The sequence below is a fragment of the Macaca fascicularis genome, chromosome X (genome assembly GCF_037993035.2).
Source record: "Macaca fascicularis isolate 582-1 chromosome X, T2T-MFA8v1.1".
Taxonomy (NCBI): Eukaryota; Metazoa; Chordata; class Mammalia; order Primates; family Cercopithecidae; genus Macaca; species Macaca fascicularis.
In genome coordinates this window covers 139,581,141-139,608,428 of record NC_088395.1, presented here as the reverse complement: position 1 = coordinate 139,608,428, position 27,288 = coordinate 139,581,141, and the positions used below count along the sequence as shown (strand labels likewise).

Here is a 27,288-nt window from a genome sequence, read left to right as displayed (position 1 = left end):
GTTTTTTTTTTCGTTTTCAAATTTACTGGAAAAGCAGTTATTTAAATACTGAAAACTCTTTCGTTTTTCCTTTTTTTTTCTTTTTCTTTTTTTCTTTCTTTTTTTTTTTTTTTTTTTTTTTTTTTTTTTTTTTTTTTTGGTGTTGGTTTTAGAATTCTTCAAAGAACTACTTGAAAATGCAGAGAAATCCCTGAATGATATGTTTGTGAAGACATATGGCCATTTATACATGCAAAATTCTGAGCTATTTAAAGATCTCTTCGTAGAATTGAAGCGTTACTACGTGGTGGGAAATGTGAACCTGGAAGAAATGCTAAATGACTTCTGGGCTCGCCTCCTGGAGCGGATGTTCCGCCTGGTGAACTCCCAGTACCACTTTACAGATGAGTATCTGGAATGTGTGAGCAAGTATACGGAGCAGCTGAAGCCCTTCGGAGATGTCCCTCGCAAACTGAAGCTCCAGGTTACTCGTGCATTTGTAGCAGCCCGTACTTTTGCTCAAGGCTTAGCAGTTGCCGGAGATGTTGTGAGCAAGGTCTCCGTGGTAAGCACTCTTTGTCTTCTCTGTTTTTGTTTTTGTTTTGTTTTGTTTCATGTTAAAAGAACGTTTGGGAAAGGTAGAAAAATAAATCACCAGAATTCTGTTGGCTCAATAGCAGCCTTTTGTTCCTGTCTTACCTCTTCTGTCCCATACTTTGTCCTTACACATGTACATTTTAGAGTTACTAAACAATCCTGTGATCAGAATCTTCACCTATCGTTATTATTGTGGTTTCTTTTGTAGCTATTCTTAGAAGGGGGAATATATGTTTACTCAGGAATCTTAATTTTAAAAGTGGGTTAATACTGCCATACCCCTTTTAGCTCTTATTCTACTTCCTTTCTATACAAACAAACATACACACACAGGCTCCACATTTGGTGGTTTTGTGTAACTATGAGCCTACTAGTTATAATCTAGAAAAGCATTTAATCTCTGTGAGCATATGTTTCCTTGGTAGAAGGTATACCCAGAGATCTTTGGAAGATAGGTTTCTATGACAATCAGTGTGGACCACACTGCTGTTGACTCATGACTTTGTAGGATTACCAATACAGAAAGTGAAATTGTAATATGTGATCAGGAGCTGATGAAATGAACCTGTTTCCTCATTGGGAAATTCAGCAAATTGAACTAGATAGACTCTGTTCTTTTTTTTTTTTTTTTTTTTTTTTTGGAGATAGGGACAAGGTCTTGCTCTGCTGCCCAGGCCAGAGTGCAGTGGCAGGATCTCAGCTCACTGCACCCTCCCCTCCACCTCCGGGGCTCAAGCAATTCTACTGCCACAGCCTCCCTAGTAGCTGGGATTACAGGTGTGTGCCAGTACGCCTGGCTAATTTTTTGTATTTGTAGTAGAGATGGGGTTTCACCATGTTGGCCAGGCTGGTCTCGAACTCCTGGCCTCAAGTGATCCTCCTGTCTTGGCTTCTCAGAGTGCTGGGATTACAAGTGAGAGCCACCACGCCTGGCCGATAGACTCTGTTCTTGAGCTGAGCAGGATCTAGCTTTAGGGGATTCCTTGAGCAGAAGCAACGGAGAAAGAAGTCTTCTGTGGGTGAGACTGTGCAATTGTGCCTTTACCTCCCAGTTCCACCAGAGAGTCTTTGCTTTCTTTGACTTCACACAGTGGGGATCTGAGCAAGATTTCAAGGGGAAAAGGGTTCCGCTGCTCCTTCACTGCCACTCCCCTCCCCCAAATGAAATCTGAAAACTTCTTGAAGACCCTACCACCTCTACCTTTCCATAAGTTGATACCAGGGAAGAAACATAAATATACTGGGGCAAAGTGGTCTTAGCAAGGCTGGTCTTAGTGCTGTCAACTTTAGGCCCTCAAAGAGAAAGCCAAATGTCAGCCTCTGCTAAAAAGCCTGGATGCACAACAACATCAGATTCTGCCGAGGCCATTTGATTGTTTTGAGGACTGGAAGAATGGACAGCATAAAAACTGGACAGCACTACAAACATGAAAATAGACGCCTGATTGCCTCTCACAGTTTATCTACAGTTAGGGTGACCATATAATTTATTGTCCAAACAGGACACTTACTGTCTAAATCAAGAGGTGCTTATTAGCAAATTATTCACAGACAACAGGTGTCACTTTTTTTTTTTTTTTCACAGAGTCTCACTCTGTCACCCAGGCTTGAGTGCAGTGGTGAGATCTCCGCTCACTGCAACCTCCACTTCCCGGGCTCAGATGACAACAGGTGTCACCAATTTTTTTTTCCCCGGACTCTTGTTCTATCACCCAGGCTTGAATGCAGTGGCGAGATCTCTGCTCACTGCAACCTCCACCTCCCAGACTCAAACGATTCTCCTGCCTCAGCCTCCCTGGTAGCTGGAATTACAGGCATGTGCCACCACACTCAGCTAATTTTTGTATTTTTAGTAGAGATTGAGTTTCACCATGTTGGCCAGGCTGGTCTTGAACTCCTGACCTCAGGTGATCCGACTGCCTTGGCCTCCCAAAGTTCTGGGATTACAGGCATGAGCCACCACGCTGGCCAAGTATTACTAATTGTTAATAAGCAACCAGGACTGTCCTGGACTGGCCAGGATACACGGGTCACTCTAGTTAGAAAACTTACATTCACCAGAGTGAAGATAAAGATTCTAAAGCATGGTTTATTAGGAAAAACAGGTGCTCATGGGATTTTTCATATTAGAATTGGGTGATAATAAGGATTAGTTGATTGATTGCATTCATTATGTTGTTTGTTCTCTCTATCATCTCCAGGCCATAAACTGTCAGGAAACAATTCTTTCTAGTATGTTTTTGTTCACTCCTTCTTTGATATTTTCATCATAAATTGCAAATATTTATTGGGGCATATAAGGGTGGAGTTGAGGGTAAGTGGGGAGATGATTGTTATAAATTGAAGGAATAATATCTGATTCTTGAACTTCTGCCAACCCCAGCAACCATTATTAATCTTGGACATACTTTTGTCAGACTCCCTAAAACAGTGCACAGTGAATCAGATCAAAGTTGTTTGCATTGTGGTGCACCCAGCACATTTGCTCTCCTTCAACAATTCTTCATGTTCATCCTCTACTGAAAGGGCAGAAAGACACTGTCATGTGACTTGGACATCTGTGCATGCATGTGCATGTGCATGTGCACTTGTGCCAAAGAGAAAGAGGGTCAAGAGCCCTTTGCTAGTGTTTGAAAAGTACTTTCTTTATGTTAACCCTCTCCCCTTCCTTTGAGTTTCAGTGTTGATTCTTGGAGAAAAAGGGCCAGACAGCAGACTCAAGCCTGCCTTGGTGTTAGCCTCACTTTGCAAGGTTGGAGGATACTTTAGAGAACTGAACCTACAAACATGGATAGGGAGGGTAGCCAAACCAAGAAGTTTTAGAGACAAGTGATTGCAGGTTAGAGGATTGAAGGCTAGAAAAGGCTTGCCTTTGTTTTGCGTCTCCCTACCTCCCAGGTTACAGGGAAGTAAGCAGTTGTGCCTTCCCTGTGTTGCATTCTTCTGGACATCATTCTCAGAATTAACCGTGGGAAACCAAGAAGCTTGACTTTGATATTTAAGATGCAGACACCCTTACTTTTGCAACAAAGATATGTGACCCAATGTGAAATAGTCACAGTCACTTTTTCTTTCTCCTTTCTTTTTAAAAAGAGGCAGGATCTTGCTCTTTCACCCAGGCTGGAGCTCAGTGGCACGATCATAGCTCACTGCAGCCTCGATCTCCTGGGCTCCAGCAATCCTCCTGCCTCAGCCTCCTGAGTAGCTGGGACCACAGGCATGCACCATCATGCCTGGGTAATTTTTTTTTTTTTTTTTTTTTTTTTGGTAGAGACAGAGTTGTGCGGTGTTGCTCAGGCTGGTCTTGAACTCCTGGCCTCAAGCGATCCTCCCACCTCAGCTTCCCAAAGCACTGGGATTGCAGGGATAATCACTTTCTGATGTTGCTTTTGGTATGAATTTTTCTTAATAGAAAGAAAAAGAGTCCCTGTCTACCTTAGTATTGTTAAATTCTTTGAGAAATTTACTCTTTTTTTTGTTTTTTGTTTTTTTTTTTTTTTGAGACAGAGTTTCACTCTTGTTGCCCAGGCTGGAGTGCAATGGCACAATCTCGACGCACCGCAACCTCTACCTCCCGGGTTCAAGCAATTTTTCTGCCTCAGCCTCCCACGTAGCTGGGATTACAGGCATGCGCCCATACCCGACTAATTTTGTATTTTTAGTAGAGACAGGGTTTCTCCGTGTTGGTCAGACCGGTTGAACTCCCGACCTCAGGTGATTCGCCCGCCTCGGCCTCCCAAAGTGCTGGAATTATAGGCATGAGCCACCACGCCTGGCCTTGAGAAATTTACTTTCTAAATATAACCCTAACGATTTTTGTTTTCAAACTTGATCTCTATTCTATAGTCATTGTATTCTCATGTCATCCTAAGAGATAATTATGTAGTTGTATGGGAATACAGTGAACAGGAGCAATATGGCTGAATTTACATAGAGTAAAACATAACTTGCCAATTGTTTATTTGAAAATAATGTTTTGTGGCTACTTTAAGTATTGTGGTCACAATTGGGAATGCCTAAAAAAGACAATGTTTTTGCTTCACAACTGAGCTTCTAAACTTAAGGACTGACTTGAAATCAAACCCTTTAATTAAATTTTATTATCTAAATGAATAAGGCATATAGGCATCAAGTCAGTTTCTAAAGGTGCTGAAACAAGAATTCTATAAATATCTACCATCTGTGGAATGCATCTGTATACAAGCATGCAAGGCATACTTGCATACCTGAAAAAATATTTATTACATTAATTTTTGGAGTATGACAACCAGTTAAAAAATTTGAGATACAGTGGTATTGGAAAGACAATAAAGGATCTGGCTATCAAAAACATTTCAAAATGAACATGTTGAATAATTCATTTGATTAATTTATAAATAAGATTCTCTACCAGTTTGGATACCCAAGTAATGTTTTATATATATGGGTTCCCACCTCTGCTAACCCCTGCCCAAGAAGCAGTTTGCAGGTGGATCTAGAACAACCCAAAAAACGAACGTTTCTTCTTTTGGTGCCCAATAATATTAATTGCTTCGGGCCTGAAAAAAGACCTTTCAAAGTAGGGATGTGTTCCCTAATTGAAGAGAGCCACCTCATCAGCCACTTCGTCTACAAAGAGATCTTTCTTCCTTTCTTTCTTTGTTTCTTCTTTGTTTCTTTTCTTTCTTTTCTTTTTTCCTTCCTTCCTTTCTTTTCTTTCTTTTCTTTCTTTCCATAGAGTCTTGCTCTGTCACCCAGGCTGGAGTGCAGTGGCATGATGACAGCTCACTGTAGCCTCAACCTCTGGGACTGGAGCAATCCTCCTGCCTCAGCCTCCCAAATAGCTAGCACTACAGGCACGTGCCACCACACCCAGCTAATTTTTTGTTTTTTGTAGAGATGGGGTTCTCGTTATGTTGCCCAGGCTGGTCTCGAATTCCTGGGCTCAAGTGATCCTCCCACCTTAGTCTCCCAAAGTGCTGGAATTACAGGCATAAGCCACTGCGCCCAGCCTGCAAAGAGGTCTTTAAAGTGAAATACGAAAAGCATCATGGTCTTGTTTGCATACTTAGACATGTTCCCATTTTCTCTTCATGAGTGGATGCCCAGTTTACTTTTGTAGCAAAAGGGTTGTAGTTAAAAGTTGAGCAATGATTTGGTTATCACTGAACCTTTGCAAGACCATTAGCACTAGCAAGCTTAAGTTACTTCAAGAGAAAGGCACTTCGTAGTTGAAGTACACTTGCCTTGCTTTTGTTTTTTCTGGGCTCAAATCTCCAGTGATTTCAGCTCACTCCATTGAGCTTTACAATTCAAACTTCCTAAAAGCCCCTTAAATTAGTAACAGATGGTTCAAGAATACCCTTGTACTACATATCTTTATATTACTTCATCTTTATTTGTCGTGGTTCATGATACATTTCTTATTCACCTGGTTGTATCAGCAGTTTTGCCTGGAAGGATGAAGTCTGTTTTGGTCTTTCAGAAATGGACAAGTGGTTACATGCACCATGAAAATTAATAGCTCCTATGCCAAAGAGAGTTGCATTCTCATGGTTTCATTTAACACTGACATAATGGGACTATGTCTACACCTCACCCCAAACTACAGAAGCTATAATTAGAAATAAGTGCCTCACCATTGGGATGTCTAAATGACTGTCCTGCCTTGAAAACAATTTTCATTGCTCCCTCTTTATTTCTATTTGCCTTTGTTTTGCATCTCCCCACATCCCAGGTTAGGGTGGGGGAAGTAAGCAGTTGTGCCTTCCCTGTGTTGCATTCTTCTGGACATCCTTCTCAGAATTAACTGTGGGAAACCAAGAAGCCTACAAGAGTACTAAACAAACTATTTTACCACTTCTCAAAATCATTATAAATATAAATTTTAAAAAATAGTCAATACAAAAAGCTCTTAAGCAAAGTGTAGACACATATTCAACTCTCAATATTCTTTTTCACTCACAATCTTAAGAATTGCAAAGAGGAAGATGGGACTCAAGCTATGGAAAAGGGTGAGGATGGTAGGTGTCAAATTGAATAAATTGAATTTATATACTCACAAAACAAAAATAGAGCCCTTTTCAAGGGGGTTGACTTGTAAGTGTTAGCTGAGTCTATTCATTTGAAACAAAGACAAGACACATTTCAAGTATTTATGAAGTTCCAGTTTTATCTACAACATCTCCAGAAATATTCCTGAATGAGTATTTTGTTATGCTTTTTAGATTTTATTATTAGAGGAATCATTAGGAATCATTAGGAAGTTTGAATTGTAATTGTAAATGTAAATCCTCCTTTCTTTGTGTATATGCATTGAATTCAAAACTGGTTAGGAAATTGTTGAAGAAACTCATCACATAACATGGCAAGTGTGGGTTCCCTATCACTCTTACCGTAATTTTGGGAATAGTTCTGTTATTCCTATTGGGTGCTTTTGTTACCAAGCAACAGATAAAGTCTAGACCTTGGCCGAGCACGGTGGCTCATGCCTGTAATCCCAGCACTTTGGGAGGCCAAAGCGGGCAGATCACGAGGTCAGGAGATCGAGACCATCCTGGCGAACACGGTGAAACCCCGTCTCTACTAAAAATACAAACAAAATTAGCCAGGCGTGGTGGTGGGCACCTGTAGTCCCAGCTTCTAGGGAGGCGGAGGCAAGAGAATGTCGTGAACCTGGGAGGCAGCGGAGCTTGCAGTGAGCGGAGATCGCGCCACTGCACTCCAGCCTGGGCGACAGAGCGAGACTCTGTCTCAAAAAAAAAAAAAAAAAAAAAAAAATGTAGACCTTTTCTGCTTGCTTGCTACTATTGGCTGTGCAAAAAACAAACAAAAAAATAGTACAATGAATGTATGTTAGGAGGTGAAATAAACTAAAAGGAAATGTATTTCTAGCTTCAGTACAGCATGTTGACTATCATCACTGTGTAATGTGGCTTAAGGCTCGTTCTGAATTACTGAAATGAAATCCAGGCTGTGTGAAGAGTTCTGTTCCAGCATTTTTTTTTCAGGCTGCTTGCAGTAGTTTTTAATGTGGTGTTTGGAAAATGCAGGTTATTGGGTAGAAAGTCTCAATGTATATGAAAAGAGTCTTTGCAGAAAAGGCTTTTTATAGCAGATCATTATGGCATGCAGATGTCATGATAAATGTATATATCCTGAGGAAGGCAGGAATGAGTATTTTTAAAAGAGTTTTAATAAGTTGAGAAGGAAATGAGGCGTCTTCCCCCCACATACACACTGACTTTTGTCATGAAACATAGATTGACTCCTAAAATCTTAAATTTTAAGATACCGCCTACAGTTACCTTATCATTAAGAAAGACCTTGGTCAGTCTTGAAGGATTTTATAGGCTTGAAAATTTGGTATCAATGTATTGTCATTATGGGTCAATAATTCAGATTGATTTTGATATATGAGTTAATATGGAAGTACTCAGTCCAGATGTTATTCCCTTTCTATCATACCACCCCACAAAAGTAAATGAATCAGACCTCATTCTTATGTAAATAATGTCAATCTTTTTATTTTTATGCAAAATATGTCCCATTTTATAGTAGGAATTGATCATCTCTGCTACATTAGCTATAGTTCTTTCAAAACGTTAAAACTTTGGTAAAACATGTAATTGATTTCTGGTTGGTTTTGTTCAAGTGAACTTTTTTCTCTCCACATCCGGCAGTGTTGTTTTGAGCCTTTGAATTATTTGTGAGCAGGGACTGATGAGTAATATATATATATTCATATCCTTTTTCTCACCCGTGGCACCTTGAATAGTTCTAAAGACATAGCACTGGCTCAGTAAGTCATTATTGTTTTACTAAACAATATGTCATCTCATCCAAGTATCTAGTGAGATATTGCTCCATGTAGAACGGTTGATCCTAAATTACCCTCCAACATAAAAATTGATTCATCTGGTCAATAAACATTGAAAACTGAAAATTGTCACTAGAAAACATCCAGCTCCGTAGTGGAGTGTACATTGTACATGGAGATACTGTACTAGGTCTAGGAGCTCTGGCAAAAGGATTAGGCTTATGTACTGCCATCAAGGTTCCTATAGTCTGTTACTCAAAAGAAGCCATTTAGGTACATATCATGGAAGTCAACTACACCTACTCTGCAACCAAATTGCCTAGATTCAATTCCTGGTTTGGCCATTGACTGGAAGACCTTGTGTAAGTCCCTTAATCTCTTTGGGGCTCCACTTCCTCATCTGTGAAATGAGATAATACTCACGTTGTATGATTATTTTGAGGCTTAAATGAGTTAATACATGTAGAGTACTTAGAACAAAACCTGGTACATACTAAATACTGTTTAAATGTATCATAGAAACCAATAAAATCCAGTAAAATCTATCAGTAGTAACTCTGCCATAGAACAGAAAAATTTTCTCTTGAATCTTGACCTCAAAACCCTCATGACCATGAAACCATAAAAGCTAAATAAGCATTTTCTTTAAGAGATCATCAAACCATTCTTTTTATTTGAAGGGGGAAAGGAGGAATGTACAGTTTTTCTTTTCCCATTTCTTCATATGATTTTAAGAAGTAACTATTAAATCACTAAGAGAGGTCTGAAAAATGTAACTTTAGTAAAAAGTAGTCATAACTCCTACCCCTGCTCTTAACCCAGCCCCAAGGATTCTGGAACTTACTAATATCTACGCTCAACCAACCCTTCTAAATAAAAGAAAAAAACATACTAAATGTTAGTCAAGAGCTGTGCCCCAAGATAACAATCAAATTGAACAATTTAAGTGGCACGCCATGCCATGCCATGCCATGCCATGGAGAATAAATACACAACTGAAGATTAAAGGAAGACCTTTTTGTTAATCCCTGTGTGGTATGATCTACTGCTTGGTTTCGGGTCTTACGGAATAAATCTACTTCAGCAAATAAGTTTTTGAAGACTCAAAAGAAGTAATTGATTTTGAGGGTTACCAGGGAGTGGAATGTGAATGAACTTGAATTTCTATTCAAAATGAATAAAGCCCCAGAACAAAGTCTGACTTAGTCCACTGTTATATTTGCTTAAGGGTGAAAGGTTTGCCTCTAATAGTGTGGAGAGACCATTGAGAGCTAATGAAAGAGCCCCCAGCAGTGCCTGGTATATTACCATGTGACAGAAGTGCCACCACTGGATCCAGGAGATCTCTCTCTGACTTTCACCAGAAGCTCCACGAGAGAGCTTAAATTAAAGTTGCAGATTGAACATGCCAAATGTGAAAATTTAAGATCCGAAATGCTCCAAATCTGAAACTTTTTGAATACCAACCTGATGCTTAAAGAAATGCTCATTGGAGCATTTCAGATTTTGGGTGTTCGGTTTAGGGATGCTCAAACCATAAGTATAATGTGAATATTCAAAAAAAAAAAAAACCCAAACACTTCTTGTCCCAAGCATTTTTGATAAGGGCTACTCAACATGTGCCATATACTGTGTAGCTTTTTCTTCCATGGTGGTGGCACACTTTTGGCTCTTACACCAACTTACATTGCTTCTTACTAAGATGCCCCTAAAGACTCCAAAAGAGAGGCAGCCATTTTGTTTACCCATTAGGGTAGTCCAAAGTCCTTGACACTCTGGGCTCACCATTCTGAGCCTGGGCGGGTCGACAAGGGTGGGGCCCCAAGGCCTGGGTAGTGCTAGCATTATTGCTGTTTTTTCTAGGGGGATGAGGCTTTGCAGGGGAGACCTGTTTCTTTAGGTCTTGTGACTGTTTTAAAACTCTTCCCTTTATATTAGGGCCTCATCCCACTAAAACAGATTTGCTTTCCAGATTCTGAATTCCCTTCATGTGAAATAGTGCATGGTGGTCTGACTAGTGGTTATGAGACAAAAGACAGAGTTTTTTCTAACTTTAATATTTTATGTGTCTTTTCTCTTTCCATTTTTCTTATAACTTCCTCATCTCTCTTTTCAGTTCTGATATTATTTAGTGTTTCTGTAGGATGTTACAGCTGAGTTCCCTGTGACCATTTTTAGTAGTTACACAACAAATCATGTACAGAGCATGAGCCAGCACTTAGCCAAATAATGAAACGGAAGAACTCTGCCAAACTCAGCATCATAATTTCCCTTAATACAACTCTACTGTATCATTTAGTTTGGTCTCTTTTTAAAACTTGAGCCTCCATCAGTCTATTTTAGGGAAGGGTACTACAAGGTCTATTGCATAAATGATTTGACTTGCAATTGAACTAAGAATACAATGAACCATTTCTTAGAGTTATTTTTTAGAAGAATGAGAAAGGGCTTATTTGAAAAAAAAAAAGTGTTTTCTGAATATAACTATCTTGGGTCTAAAATTTTTGCTCATTTCCTAAAGTCCTTTACCACTTTGGAACTGCTTTGTATTTTGTAGAACAGGTTTTGTATTCTAATATAGAAATTCTTAACTTGCCTTGCTACCTAAATTCAAATGCATTCCAGAATAATCGCTGGCACATAGTAGGTGTTCAGTAACTATTTGTTGACCCCATAGCTTTCTACATTTCTTCTTACTAGGGCATTGTCTCCTGTTAAGCATAATATTCAACAAATGTCACGTGCTATTCAGTGATTTTTCATTTCGTAGCCACTTGCATAACTTTTACCTCTTTAAAATCTAGCCATTTTGCAGTCTCATCAATGTGGAACCCAACTAAAACTAAAGTAGAAAATAACCAGTGCCTAAGATTACAGTTTCCTGTCATCTGGCAGGGAAACATGATACATCTGGGAAATCTTTTCATCACAAATGCTTGATAAGGTACAGTACTGGAATCCAATGTTGTGAGGTGACTGTCAGCAAGTTGCTTAATCTCTTTGGCTTTGGCTTTGGTTTTCTTATTTATCAAATGTGAGAGCAACACTCAGTGATCCTATGGTCCCTTCCAACTCTAAGACTTCTGTGAGCCTATGCTTCTCAAGCCACCTCTCCCCTCCAGTCCTGTTTGCTCCTTTATAAAAGGAGAGGGAGACATGTAGGGAAGTCTTAACAATCTGTGACTTTAAAGGAATGAACTTTTAGCTGTCCAGCAAATCTGGCTATCCAGAAAAGGCCATTCCTCCAGGGTATATTGGTTAGCCAAAATTTTACTGTACATTAATACATAGTTAGGACTAATTTAGTGCCTAGGAAAACATTTGGGAATGGTTAAAACTGTGGAAAAATCTTAATTCTTGGTAGGGAATGTTGACTTTAGTGTATACAATTACCATTTTATTGTTAACACGTATTCCCCCCTTTTAGGCTAGAGCCTTGTTTAGGATGAGGGGAATGGATGTGCGCACGCATCACGTAGGAGCCTGATTGTTTATTTTTTCTCCTGACACTACTAATCCCCTGTTCCTGTTCCTAAGGGTACTGCTGCTAAGTGATATCCAAAGTAACACTCCAGAGCAGGTGAAGTGCATTGCCGGGCTGCCCTGCATCCCAGCATCTGTTCCCTGTTGTGGTATCTGCCTCCAAAAGTCTATGTTTGCAGAACTGGTGGGTACTTATACAGAAGAATGCACTAATCCTCTGATATTGACTCCAAAAGAGGAGGGTGGGGCAGAAAGAATGAGGAGACAGGAACTTTTAATTAGCTGCTAGAATGCTATGCCTAGCCCCAATCCTTTCTAAGCATTGAAGAAGACAAGTGACTGGATGGAATCAGCTCTTCTATACCCCAAATAATTTCACCTTATAAAACTAGATGAAATGAAGTCCCATTTCTCTGGAGAGGACGGCCAGCCCAATCTGACTTGAGTAATGTTTCCGTCATTCTTCCTTTCCTTCCTCACGAACTTCCAGTCGTAGCCCCATGTGTACTGCCATATGGTGTCCCAATTTGTTTCCTCCCTCCCTCCCTTCATCCCCTCCCTCCCTCCCTCCCTCCCTCCCTCCCTCCCTTCCTTCCTTCCTTCCTTCCTTCCTTCATCTCACTCTGTCACACAGTCTGGAGTGCAGTGGTAAGATCTCGGCTCACTGCAACCTCCATCTCCCAGCTTCAAGCAATTCTCCTGCCTCAGCCTTCTGAGTAGCTGGGACTACAGGCACACGCCACCATGCCCGGCTAAGTTTTGTATTTTTAGTAGAGATGGGGGTTTCACCATACTGGCCAGGCTGGTCTCGAACTCCTGACCTCGCGATCCGCCAGCCTTGGCCTCCCAAAGTGCTGGGATTACAAGCGTGAGCCACCACACGCGGCAGCTGGTGTCCCAGTTTCTGCTTGATGTTTAAGCCCCTCTAAATTCTGGCCACACACATACTCCTGTGCACCTGACCTTATTTCCCACAATTTCCCAACCCCATTCTGAGATGCAGTGATATGTCCTGTACTCTCCTACAGGTTTTGTTCATTTCATTGAACTTACTTAGGATGCTCTCCCTTTGTTTGACCACTTAAGTCCAGCCCTTGTCTTGAAAATTTAACCAAAGCCCCACCTCTTTCATCAAGTGTTCCATGAACACTCTGTGCTTTAGTACTCCCAAGCCTTGGAAAGCCTTCACATACCCCCCAAGTTTAAGATTACTCATATTCTGCCCGGTAGAATGTGTTAACTTTGCCTTCTGCACAGCTCTTGGCACAGAACAGAAGACACCGTAGATATCCTTCTAAACCTTGATTTGGGGTTAGGGTTCAAAGGACAGCCTTGTAGTCAATGTGATTCAGAAGAAGATGTGCTTCTGTTCCAGTCTGGCAAAGACAAACACTGATGGTTGAGGCTATTAGCAGGGCGTGCATGGTGGGCACATGAAGGTAGTCTCCTCGACTGCATTTCATGGCTCACACTGGATAGTTATTTGTAAAAGGATTTTGAGATATTCGAGCAATTTATGTGTGTGAGAGAGAGACTCCAGGAGGGAAGGGGGTATGGGGGAGGAATGGGTGTTTACAGGGTAGGAGTTGGTGTGCCTTGTTTGTTTTGGGTCATGTGATGTTCATCTCCCTCCTCTGCCCTGTCCAAGCACGTATCTTTTATCTAATCTACGTCTTCAGGAGGCAGTCCAGGCTTACTAATTGTGATCAATTACAACTCATTCTTAAGTTAATGGCCAAGTCTTCAGTGTCAGTGTGATAGAAGCAATTTCTGTCTCTATTTTAGCCCCACCACTACTGTCTTTTTTTCTTTTCACATATTAGGTAAACCCCACAGCCCAGTGTACCCATGCCCTGTTGAAGATGATCTACTGCTCCCACTGCCGGGGTCTCGTGACAGTGAAGCCATGTTACAACTACTGCTCAAACATCATGAGAGGCTGTTTGGCCAACCAAGGGGATCTCGATTTTGAATGGAACAATTTCATAGGTGAGCAAGTGATTAACATATTTGCGTTGCTAGAGATAGCTTAGCTTCCAGTCACAAGGAATGTTGTAATTGGCAGCTATGAAATTTGTTTGTTTTAGTGTTAGTTATTTAGTGTTTGTCAGAATCCTGACTATGTAGATCATACTCAACTACTTTGAGTATAGTAAAAACATTACTACAAGTGAATATTCCCTTGAACTAGTGGTGGCATTTCTGAAGGTAATAGGTACAGTGACTGCCAGGTTTTAATAACGAGAAAATGCTTTTTTCTCAGAGACAGAGTCTCTTTCTGTCACCTAGGCTGGAGTATAGCAGCACAGTCATAGCTGTGTGTAACCTGAAACTCCTGGGTTCAAGCGATCCTCCCACCCGCAGCCCCCCAAAAGCCCTGGGATTATAGGCATGAGCCACTCCCTGAGAAAGTGCCTTTTTGATATTTTCCCCCTAAAAGTCAGTTGTGTTTATGATTATAGGCTTGTATCCAAGTAAATGCTGGAGTACAGTCCCCATGGAGTTGTAAAAGTGGCTTTTAAAATGTTATATCTGTTACACTGCAACCAAATCTTCTGCAAACAGGCCAGATACGTATTTGTTATTTGGATCAGGTGAAATCTGATTGAGAAATTTAGGGATTCTGTTTCTGTACACGATTCAGCAATAGTAGTCTGCTCTGGTGAGAGTGGAAGGACTTTAGCCCTGAGAATGTAAGGGATACGTATTCCTGCATATATCTTCCACCTAGAAAACCATTCTCAGAGCCCAGACAGCAGTGTAAATGAAGTGGCCAATTGCTGAGAGGGTTAGTTATGATTTTGGGGAAAGGACAAATTAAGGAGAATTTAAATGTCCAGTTGTCAATTACCTTGATGCCTGAAACAACAGTGACCAGTGTTGAAGTTCATTATGCTGAGTATTAGTAGGACCGCACACACATACTAACAGCTCACAAAAGGAAACTCACATTTTTCCCCACCCCAGTCACCTTTGCATAATTGCCAAATTTGAGTGTCTTTATAAGCACCTGTTTTTCACTTATTTGTCCAAATCATGGGAACATGCATGCAGTTTGCTAGCTTGTTTTTCTGGGGGGAAGTGAGGGGTGTTAAGGTTGGGGAATGCTTTTTAGTCTGTGTGAGAGCTAATTACCATATTAACTCCGTTTGAAAGTGCATCAATAAATTGGCTCCAACAGATTCTTAAGAACACTGACACAGGGGAAAAAAAAAGATGTGAATATTAAGCACTTCAGCACAATTGTAGCCTAAATAGCTCAAAGCTAGAAGACCTGAAAAAATCTTCTACACACAGAAAAGCAGAATCTCATGAAAGGGAAGGCATAAGACCAGCAAAGACACACAGGCCAAATGGCACATCATGCCCAGAATGAAGCCATGGGAGAAATTGTTGATTCAAAGTATTTCTCATGAAAGTAAAAACCCATAGCATTTCCAGATCTAAAGTCGCTATTTTTGTTTTTTTCTCTCTCTCTTTTATCCCATTCTCATCCCCACATCCAAATGTCAAGTTTGCAGTTCTCTTTTGCTAAATTGAATTTTTAAAGAAAGTTCGTGATCCTCTTCAATTTCCCCTATAATTCACTGTTTCTCCAGGCAAGGTAGTAGAATTTGCCATATGGTACAAAAAAATGTATGGTGACAGTGATCAAATTTTGCTGACTTTTCTACACACACATTGGGAATAGAACGCAGAAGGGCATGGCCCTGCCACTATTTTGATACTCTAACATGTCTAGCAGCAGCTATAACTAAACTCATATCCTTATATTAAAATACAAATGCTCCTACGTATTTTTCCTAGAGTTTACAGGTCCATATCAAATCAAAACCACACTCTGGCTTTCTTAATTGATGTTTTAAATCAGTTACTCTGAAACAAAGAGGACTTAAGTTGCTGCTGTTCTTGTTGTGCATTTTTAAAATTACATTTGTTGTCTTTGAAGAAACAAAATTAAACCCAAGTAGAAGTTGATAGGATTTCTGAATCGACTTTTCCCTAGTTATTTTAAGTGATAACTTTTTGGAGGGATGAGGTATATAGTTGTATCTAAACTTGTTTTTAATGGGTATACTATTCTTTATTTCTAATAAGCAGATATAAAAGACCAGGAGTAATAGACATTGTTAATCTCCAGTGCTTTTTCATGAATTTTTCACAAGGGTTTAATTAATCTGCTTTGTGGTTGTAGAATTCAGTCCCAATTTACATGCCTCTGCTGTAAATTCTTTTTTTATTTCTTGTCTCTCTCCTTTTTTTTCTCTTTGCAAGGAATTTTTCTTTCCCCTTTAAATGACTGCAGCTAATGAATGGTCAAGGGCTTTTTCCCCCTTCTTTAAATCAGATCTTGGGGTTAAGTCGGGAAACTGCCTTTTGTTCTTCCAGTCAGGTCGTGAGGCTGAAGATGTGGGTTTCTGATTATTGGCAGCACAATGCAAAAGGAATCGCTTTCCCTAGTGAGAAGGGGATGCTTTGTTGCTGAGGGTGTGGGGGTAGACTCAGTGCCAGTGTCTTGAGCACTGAAATCATGCAGTTGGACTAGACCCTTTAAGAGACTAAGGATGAACCGGTTTTCCAAATCTGTCTTCTTGTTGCCATGCTCTTCCTCTCCTCTCTTAACTGCATCTGCAACTAGCCATGAATTGAGACCCTTTAGTAAATGTTGAAGTCTTGTCAACCTTTTATCAGGATGGATCCAAATAGTTAAAACACCTTGGAATTTGGTTTTATAAGAGGCTGGTTTATATGAAACCTTCACTTGGAAAAACAAACCAAATATCTGCCTTGCCCCTACCAACAAAAGTCAGTTTCTGGAGAATCATAAATTATGCTAAAGTCCACCTTGTTCTCCATCACATACTGTAGCTATGTTAACACTCATTTGACTCAGGGCCAACCCCATTAATGTCGCATGTTGCTGCCAGTGGGAATTTAGTATGGGGATTGCTGGCAGGGGCACCAGCCAGGTCCTGGCAGGAGCCAGTCGGATATCCCACAAACAAGGGCCCCGTGGCTCATATCAGCCAGAAGAAAACCCAAACTCCAAACCAGTCATCTTTGGCTTTCTCTTGAGGCTTCTTATCAGGGCTGGCTGCTGTTACAGAAGAGCCGATTGATAGCCAATCATGACTTCCTCCAGGGTTAGAGGCAGCTTTGGCTCCCGGGCTGCAGACTGCAGGCAGAGTGCACTTCAGTTGCATTCTTCAGCTGCGCAGCATGCAACGCCATGGCACCGGCCCCAACAAAGGCCCAGCTTCCCCCTCCATTCCCAGGCCCTTGTGTATAGCCGGCTTGCTCAGAGTTTACAAAGACGCCAAAGAGCCAGAAGAATTGGGGTTTATGTTTCCTTTCAGTCTTTCACAAACACATTAGTGATCTGGCCATTCCTCGCCGCTAGGGGAATAAGGAGATACAAAATGCACTGGGTGTTGTTGTTGTTGTTGTTGTTGTTGTTGTTGTTGTTGATGTTGTTGTTTAAACGTATACATTTTAGATGTTTATTATCTGTCTATTCATAATCTTTTTATTGGGAGCAGGTGATTTCTTCTCAGCTTATGAAGGAATGTGCTTTCTGTACATGGCAGCCCTGATGATTTGACAATGATGAACACATTTAAGTTGTGCTCCACTTGTTTACAAAAGTCTCCTTTTGCTAGCACATCAAAAGCATTTTTTTCTCTCCTCTAGTACAATGGTATATTCATGCTTTCAGCCCTTACTTAGAGTTAGAAGCATCACTTGATTGGCGCTTACCACAATGCATTCTGAAACTTCATTTGTTATTACTGTTTTAAAAATTGCATTTCACGGAAATCTATTTGTGGTTTCTGACATCGGAATTGTAGTTTAGAGAAATGACCCCATGCATTCAAATGTTGTGTAGCATTTGTTCTAGGTTGAAGGTGAAAGGTTGATGACCAGATTTGGTTTCATTGATATGCTGATGCCTATGCTCCTTTCCACTAGAAAGCTTAGGTAGAAGCTCAGCTGGGGGCTGCAGTTGTCAGCGGTGTTCTTTGGGAAGGGCACAATCTTCCGGAAACTAGCCCTTCTTTCTAGTAACCATCCTTGCACTACCTGAAGGTGATAGATAATGTTGGTCTAACTCCTTTCTTGCCATACACTAAGCACTAGAGTGTAAAGCGGGGATAAACAAGTTTAAAAGTTCACTGTTTGTCATTAATGAAGCATCCTTTTTGTCATTTGGGATTTTCATTTCCAAGTTCTTCTAATTTTGTAAAACAGGTAGCAGGTAAAAATACTAAGCCTCATACTCCTTAGAAACATGTATGGCAAGAAAACAAAGACAATGTATTTTATTGAAGCGATTCAGTGCTTACTGGAAAATGCTAGACTACTCCAGAGTCTAAAGCAGGATAATCGGTGAAGATATATACTGTGAGCCCACTAATTTTGTATACTGTGTCTTGTGTCATCTTTTCACTTTGGAAAAAAAAAGGAGGTACATGCTTTAAGATCAATTGAGGCCATTGTATTTGCAATGAGAAGTTTTTCTTAATACAAAAATTGGATTATTCAAAGTTTTATTATTTGAAAAGTCATTAGAATTCCTAGGAATCCTTTCATTTGTATTTTCCAACGGTGCACTCAAGGATCTGAGGGGTTTTGTTTTTAAAAATGAAAGAAAAGAATTAATATGCCAGCATCTTAACTGATTTATGTTTTTGACTCTTATAAATGGAATGTGAAACGAAAAGATCCTAGGGAAGTCTCTGGGAGAACTGACATGTTATTTTGCCTCCAGCCTTAGGTTTGTCTTCTGGGAGCTAACTAAGCCTTACAGTGACAGTGGCTGACACACGAATAATCAGTATTGAGGAAAGTTCCTGATTTGATTTCCTTGCTGTAGAACTAAGCCTTCATCTGGCCATTTCACACTTCAGAGAGCTAGTGTTACGTAGTGACTAAATGCAGTTTGGTGTAAGGGAAATAGATATAAAACATAAAAACAAGAATTCATTATGATCCATGTCTTACTTCCCCCGCCCCCATGCAGGAAACAGGAAAAAAAAATTAGATTGATTTACCCAAGGCCAAACTAATGATTGACTTTTTATGCTGTGTTGTTCTTCCCCAAACCTCATATTAGATGCTATGCTGATGGTGGCAGAAAGGCTAGAGGGTCCTTTCAACATTGAATCGGTCATGGATCCCATCGATGTGAAGATTTCTGATGCTATTATGAACATGCAGGATAATAGTGTTCAAGTGTCTCAGAAGGTAACAAAGGCAAGATGCTGGAAAGGGGAGCTGGGGAACCACCTCCCCCCTGCCCCGCCCCGTGTTGGCATGTGACTTCCCTAACATGACTACACTTACTCCAATGCAGGTTTTCCAGGGATGTGGACCCCCCAAGCCCCTCCCAGCTGGACGAATTTCTCGTTCCATCTCTGAAAGTGCCTTCAGTGCTCGCTTCAGACCACATCACCCCGAGGAACGCCCAACCACAGCAGCTGGCACTAGTTTGGACCGACTGGTGAGCATTTTGGCAGGAAGGGCCGTGTTTAATGACAGTGAACTGAAAACTCTTGCTCAGAATGAATTTTTATCTGGAAGGCTGACAAGCGTGGGTCTTTCGGGTGTCACTTTTCAAGCAAATAGGATGTGGATGTCAGTCAATCTGCCTGTCCCATTTTCTAGCTCAGAAAGTTCCTGGGTAGTCAAGGAGTTATGATGCAATAAGTCTTGTCTCAAAACTTCTCTTTAGATTCACCATGCATTTACTGAACATCTAGTATGTGTCCATCACTGTGCTAGGCACAGAGAAGCTCAGAGAAATAAGGCAAATCCTTGTTCTCAAAAGGTACCAACAAGGAGGCAAAGAGGGAGAAGTAGATGTTCCAGGCTTATTAACATAAAATGATGTTTAGTAAACGCTGAGATGGGAGAAGAGTGAATAACTGTAGGCAAATTGCTTTATCCACAGTAATATGCAACAAAAATGTAAGAAAGTATTCCTACAGTAGTAGGAATACAGAAGAGGGAGTCTGCGGAGATAGGGATGGAGAGAAAGAGCAATAGCAGCTATGTTTCACAGAGTGCATAATATATGCGCTTGATCCTGACTCTAAAAGCCTTAGGAGAAGAGATTGCGTATTATCTTTGTGCCTACAGCATGGAACCTGGTAGGCCTCAGATGGTACTTACAATGAGGTGCACGAGGGATCTAGGCCACTCCTTTGGAACTTGCATTTCAACTATTCATTTGAGTGGTTTTGTACTTCTAAGATACAAATTGGAGTTGCATCTTCCTCTTCTAACTAAAGTTGAAAATGAATTGCATATCACTCTGGAGATACGTTGGAAATGGCCAGAAGGCACATTTGTAGGTAGTTTTGTCTTGTCTTACAATGATCCTTTTTTTGTTGTTTCATAATTAGGTTACTGATGTCAAGGAGAAACTGAAACAGGCCAAGAAATTCTGGTCCTCCCTTCCGAGCAACGTTTGCAATGATGAGAGGATGGCTGCAGGAAACGGCAATGAGGATGACTGCTGGAATGGGAAAGGCAAAAGCAGGTTAGTGTCTGTTGAATGAATTTGAAGTCTGTCCCTTCCTAGATGCCTGGGTGACCTTCAGAGAGGGTTCTCGCAATTGTCAACCGAGGCATCAGGAAGCAATTCACAGTAGGTAGCAACAACATGGAAGGCTTCTAGGCATTGTTAGGAACAGGCTTTGCACTGGGAGTGTTGAGAAGGCACCCAGTTACTTACAAAGAGTGCTGAGTCAAAAGTTTGACAGTAGTTATAGTCTCGTATTAGGGCCGTTCCAATAGTGTCATTATTTTAAAAATATTTAATGCCCGTTGCTCTTTGCCCAATGGCCTAGCCTAATAAATAACCAGTTCTCAAAGGTTCTATTCTCTGACTTGATGCCCTGTGTCCCTCCCTTAGACACTCAATAAGTTAGAGAAGTACCCATACTTTTGTTTGTTTGTTTGTTTGAGATGGAGTCTCGCTCTTTTGCCCAGACTGGAGTGTAGTGGCACAATCTTGGCTCACTGCAACCTCCACCTCCCGGGTTCAAGCAGTTCTCCTGCCTCAGCCTCCTGAGTAGCTAGGACTACAGGTGCCTGCCACCATGCCCGGCTAATTTTTTTTTTTTTTTTTGTATTTTTAGTAGAGACGGGTTTTCACCATGTTAGCCAGGATGGTCTTGATCTTCTGACCTTGTGATTCGCCCTCCTCAGCCTCCCAAAGTGCTGGGATTACAGGTGTGAGCCACCACTCCCAGCCAGTACCCATACTTCTTTACTTCAACCCACCAACCTCCTCAAGAGGGATAGCTTCCTTCCTTCCTTCCTTCCATCCTTCCTTCCACAGAGTATCACTGTCAACCTGCTAGAATGCAGTGGCAAAATCTCGGCTCTCTGCAACCTCACTGCAATCTCAGCTGCTGGAAAGCAGTGGTGCAATCTCAGCTCACTGCAACCTTTGCCTCCTGGGTTCAAGTTAATTTTCTGTGTCAGCCTCCTGAGTATCTGGGATTACAGGCACACACCACCACATGCAGCTCATTTTTATATTTTCAGTAGAGACAGGGTTTCGCTATGTTGGCAGGGTTGGTCTTGAATGCCCGACCTCAAGTGATCCACCCACCTCAGCCTCCAGAAGTGCTGGGATAGCTTTCAAGAAGGTTTCCATCAAATTGGAGAAATGAGGAATCCACAGGAACAAGAAAGATTAGAGTTCATTAGGAATTGAAGAACTTCCATCTAATTTTGCTTAGTGGAAGTACTATAATCTAGCAGAAATATTTGATAATCTCTTGTATAATCTTGATAATCTTCAAGCCTGTAATCCCAGCACTTTGGGAGGCAGACAGATAAAATCTTTTTGCTTTACAAATCTTCTTACTGGGGTCATTTTACGTTCCAGGTACCTGTTTGCAGTGACAGGAAATGGATTAGCCAACCAGGGCAACAACCCAGAGGTCCAGGTTGACACCAGCAAACCAGACATACTGATCCTTCGTCAAATCATGGCTCTTCGAGTGATGACCAGCAAGATGAAGAATGCATACAATGGGAATGACGTGGACTTCTTTGATAACAGTAAGCATTTGTGGTTTGAAAGAACAAATTGCTCTTGTATGCCTTCTGATGAGAACAAGTGGAATGAAATTTCTATTCCATTTTTTTTAAACTAGGTGATGAAAGTAGTGGAGAAGGAAGTGGAAGTGGCTGTGAGTATCAGCAGTGCCCTTCAGAGTTTGACTATAATGCCACTGACCACGCTGGGAAGAGTGCCAATGAGAAAGCCGACAGTGCAGGTGTCCGTCCTGGGGCACAGGCCTACCTCCTCACTGCCTTCTGCATCTTGTTCCTGGTTATGCAGAGAGAGTGGAGATAATTCTCAAACTCTGAGAAAAAGTGTTCATCATCAAAAAGTTAAAAGGCACCAGTTATCACTTTTCTACCATCCTCGTGACTTTGCTTTTTAAATGAATGGACAACAATGTACAGTTTTTACTATGTGGCCACTGGTTTAAGAAATGCTGACTTTGTTTTTTCATTCAGTTTTGGGAGGAAAAGGGACTGTGCATTGAGTTGGTTCCTGCTCCCCCAAACCATGTTAAATGTGGCTAACAGTGTAGGTACAAGAACTATAGTTAGTTGTGCATTTGTGATTTTATCACTCTATTATTTGTTTGTATGTTTTTTTCTCATTTCGTTTGTGGGTTTTTTTTTCCAACTATGATCTCACCTTGTTTCTTACAAGCAAACCAGGGTTCCTTCTTGGCATGTAACATGTACGTATTTCTGAAATATTAAATAGCTGTACAGAAGCAGGTTTTATTTATCATGTTATTAAAAGAAAAGCCCAACAAGCAGTAAAATTTCCATTTCTCCCTGTTATTTTAGTTGCCTTATCTGGAGAGACGTGGAGGTGATTTTCTTTTTTTTAATTATTATTAAGTTAGGACAGAATGTGAGGACACGAGCAGGCTTCTGAGCCACTTGTCAGATTGTATTCAAAGCATCAATCCAAGAAGAAGGTTATACGTACTTCATTTATAGGTGGTAATTGGAAGAGACTGCAGACTACTGCTTTGAATGAGTTGAATTACATAAGCTAAGATCACTGTAGGTCCATTTCTTGAACCCACTTATATATAAACTGTAACCCATTTAGAAAAAGATTCTGGATATCCTCCCCCTTGAAGGATAGAAGGCGTTCAGGATGTCCCAGTTATCACACGTTCACACTTGGGTTTGGGGGTGTTTTTTAAAAACCAGGCAGGTTAGCTAGCCCACCGTGTGCTAGTTTTCATGTTCACACTGACCCTATTTGAATTAATATCCCAATGGCAGCAATAAGTGACCAACAATCTCACTTGATCCCCCTTGTTAGAGTGGTCCAGATTTCAAACCCAACTATGTACAGGGAGCTGTCTGGGAGCTAGCCAGAACTGGGGTACAGCCTGGGCTCAGGGAATAGCTGTCAACACTCGGGCAAAGTTTTTGTCTGTGCATGTGTATCTCCATTTGTTTTGGGATCCCAGTTTTTGTTTTAAGAGAGTATAAGGTGTTTCATTTGAGTCTTTTTCTTACCCGGCCCCCTCTTAACAGTAAAACAAAGGACTTGCCATGGTTCACAGCAATGTGCTGCGATCCAAGATATCAGCCAAGGAGCCCACTTAGGGGAGAACTAGGTGTCCAGATTTTTGTACGTGTTGTTTTTCTTCGGGGGTGGGGCGGGGTGGGAGTAGGTAGAGCTGAGAAGACTACATCTTAGCAGTGACCTTTAGCCATGTGGATGAAGTGGCAAAGGCCATGGCCATATCTGTTGTCCCAGGCCAAAGACTAACAACTATCTTGGCCCCTTGGGAATCCCTTCCTTGTGTCCTTACCAAATGATAGCTCATAAAACTCTGATAATGTAACAAATCACTTTCAAAGGAGTTCCCAGAAGTCTTCAGAAAGACTAAAATTCTGTAAGTCTCTTCCTGCTTTAGACAGCCATTAAGATCCCAACTAATTTTACTGAACCTAAAACCCACAAAGAGGTTGTTTGTGTTATTGTTCAATCTTCAGTTGTAAGAGTAATTCTCTATTTTTATATTGAAACATAATTACTTGATAGCTCAGGGTCTACATTTCATTCAACTTTTTACACCAAATTCTGCAGAGTGGTCAAAATGGAATATTGGGGGCTGTTGTAAACAGAGGCTTAATTTTATTAGAAGTAGTCAGTTATTTATTAAAGCATGATGTTAATAAAATAGGCATATTCTGGCTGGTGTGTATAAGTGTTTTTTTTTTAAACAAATCACAGAAGACATAAAATTGAAAAGGCACTCCATTTATATATGAGGGAAATAGATTGTAAATAGCTAAGGGGCCTTGTGAGAACTTGGAAAATGTGCTGATACTTAGTAACTACCTCAGTTGTGAGGAATTTCCTTTTTAGCTTAGACTGCTATTACTTTTACTTGGTAGAAATGAATCTGGTCTCCAAAATATGGCTCAGAGAGTTATCCCCATAGACCCTGTTAGATTGTTTTTAATTTAAAACCTTGAACTGTGCCCAGTTGTTTTCTTCCAGTCAAGTTCTCTAAACCAATAACGTTTTCCGAATTAAATATTCTTGAAGGTTCTTCTGGACTCTTACTGATTTGTTTTCTTTCTTTGCATTTTTTCCTGTTACTCTTTTATTATTTAAATTGTCTCTTGTTTTTGAACTTCAACTATGAAATAAACAAATCATAGATTTTTCCATTCAGGTCTGACTGGATAACTGTTGGCTTCTAACCAGCTGGCAAGCTCACCCCCACTCCCCAAAAAAGAAGAAAGGCAAGTTGAATATTTTAAAACCTTAAGAGTTTGGAGTATGAGGTAGAATAAAAGCCTTGTTAGGAGAAGACCTGACTTTTCCAAAGTTAACAGCATGTGAAGGGCTCGTGTTTTACAAAGTCATTTATAAATTATTTTTCTTTAAAACACGTCACCTACTCTGTACCTTAAAGAAACATTTTACAACTCTTAGGTTTATATTTTATTTCAAAAATCGTAACTAGCACCTGTTATTTTTATTAAAAGACACTGTGAAGAATTTACATAAATTTCTAAAGTTTAGTTACTGAGTGTTCAAAACCTAACAGTTCACATGAAGTGAAAATTGTCATTTGTGATTACAGAATCAAAATAAAAATAGGTGTGAATGGTGCTACACAAATTTCTGCTTCCCCTTTGTTAGCAGAATATGTCTATTTACATAGCTAAAGGATAGTAAGTTATTAGGTTACTGCAAAAGTAATTGCAGTTTTTGCCATTACTTTCAATGGCAAAATACAGTTATCTACTAGAGGAGGGTGTGTGTGTGTGTGTGTGTGTGCGTGCACGCACGCGCACGCACGCACATGTAATGTCACTGCTAAGCCAAATGTAACTTTCTACCTTTTTTGAAACAATGACAAAGTACTCACAAAATTCTTCTGACTTTGAACTTCATGGGGAAAAATATAACTGCATGCCATGATACACTTCACAAACTCAGTTTCTACTTTTTAACTTCTAAAATTCTTCTAAAATTCCTTTTTATGTATGTGAAAAATACCTGAGAGATGACATTTGGTAACAGGAATTCTATTCCATCAATGAGCCAAATGCCAAATAATATTTACTGTGTACGTAGTTTTAAATTAGGTAATATATTGGCAGGGTTTAAAAAACAGAACATATATCAAGAGACTGAGTGAATTTTCCTCCCATTCCTGCTTCCATCTGCCAAGTTGTCCCCACACCCTAAGTAAGCTCTTACTAGTTACTTATGTATGTCTTCTTCCAAAGTTTATTTATGCATATACAAGCAAATATGAATAGAAATTTACTCCTTTTTGTCATATAAAAGGTAGAGTTTTTTTGTTTTTTTTGTGGTTTTTTCGTTTTTTGTTTTTTGTTTTTTTTTTTGAGATGGAGACTCCCTGTGTCCCCGAGGCTGGAGTACAGTGGCGCAATCTCAGCTCACTGCAACCTCCACCTTCCGGCTCAAGCAATCCTCCCATCTCAGCCTCATGAATAGCTGGGATTACAGGTGTGTGCCACCACATCCAGCTAATTTTGTATTTTTAGTAGAGACAGGATTTCACCATGTTGGCCAGGCTGGTCTCGAACTCCTGGGCTCAAGTGATACTCCCACCTCGGTCTCCCAAAATGCTGGAATTGCAGGCATGAGCCACTGCATCCATCAAAAAGGTAGTATTTTATGCATATAATGTCCTATTTCTTTAGGTTAATGTTTTGAATATTGAGAATAGGAGACTCTGAGGATACAGCTCTGTAATTAAGTTTAGGATTCCTATTCTAAAGGCATGGCTTCTCAGTAGTAGCATATTTTGTGTTTTACTGCATTTTGGCCCAGATTAATTTAAGTAGTTTTACAAGAAACAAGCATTGAATAGAGTGAGGAATAGTTTGGCATTATAGTACTATAACCCCAGAGTGTACAATTTGAATGCTCTCTGTTTTTGTTAAGGTTTACTTTTGGTAGTTTGTTTTCATATCATCGCCAGCGCTGAAGACATTAGCCAAAATAGTTTGGAAGATCCTCTCAGAATACAGCATGTTAGTACCACAGTTCATGCTTCGAAATGCTTCACAGGACCTGCTGTGACCTGGAATTTACTCATATTCTATTAGAATAAAGTATTCTCTTTTTTTGAGACAGGGTATTACTCTGTCACCCAGGCTGGAGTGCAGTGGCACCATCAGAGCTCACTGCAACCTTGGACTTCTGTACTTGAGTGATCTTCCCACCTCAGGCTCCTAAGTACCTGGGACTACAGGCATATGCCACCATACCCAGCTTTTTTTTTTTTTTTTTTTTTTTTTTTTTTTTTGTAAAGACAGGGTATCGCCATGTTGCTCAAGCTGGCCTTCAATTTCTGGCTTCAAGCAGTTCTCCTGCCTTGGCCTCCCATGGTGCTGGGATTACAGGCATGAGCCACCACACTGGCCTAAAAGTACTTTTAATGCTTTCAAAAGCCCAGATGCCTTGCAGCAGCATCAGCCACCACACAGAATGGAGATGAGGGTACTAGGAAAATGTGTAACTAGACCCTAGGTTACTGCGTCCAATGGTTCAGTCATTAGAATATGCAAATAAATTTTTCCAACTTCAGTTTTCTTGTAAAGTTGAATTTTTATGAATCAGTGTTTGAGAGACTTCTGAGTTCAGTAAAATCTAAAGAAATCAATTCCTCAGCATGAGCATCCACATGTGCAATTAAATGTACATTCTACTCTACTTTTGACATTTCTTAAATGTTAGGAATTCTGGAAAAAAAGCACAGGGTTGTTGGAAAGACAAAGATCTTCACGCATCAATCCTACTAGGTAAAAGCTGATGAAAGATAACGAGTGTGTTTAAAGAGTAAAGATAAAGGTATATGTGTGATGACCCCAGG

General features: G+C 40.4%; 1 protein-coding gene across 1 annotated transcript in view; it reads left to right on the top strand.

Moving 5' to 3' along the window:
- GPC4 (glypican 4) overlaps nucleotides 1–24,118 on the top strand; it is a 121,125-nt gene extending 97,007 nt beyond the window's left edge. The window contains exons 3-9 of the mRNA XM_005594606.5: nucleotides 153–544; nucleotides 13,681–13,846; nucleotides 18,972–19,102; nucleotides 19,212–19,358; nucleotides 20,263–20,399; nucleotides 21,759–21,934; nucleotides 22,030–24,118. Coding sequence (XP_005594663.1) covers nucleotides 153–544; nucleotides 13,681–13,846; nucleotides 18,972–19,102; nucleotides 19,212–19,358; nucleotides 20,263–20,399; nucleotides 21,759–21,934; nucleotides 22,030–22,232 — 1,352 coding nt within the window. The 3' untranslated portion in view covers nucleotides 22,233–24,118. The remainder of the gene's footprint in view (nucleotides 1–152; nucleotides 545–13,680; nucleotides 13,847–18,971; nucleotides 19,103–19,211; nucleotides 19,359–20,262; nucleotides 20,400–21,758; nucleotides 21,935–22,029) is intronic.
- The last annotated feature ends 3,170 nt before the right edge of the window (nucleotides 24,119–27,288 follow it).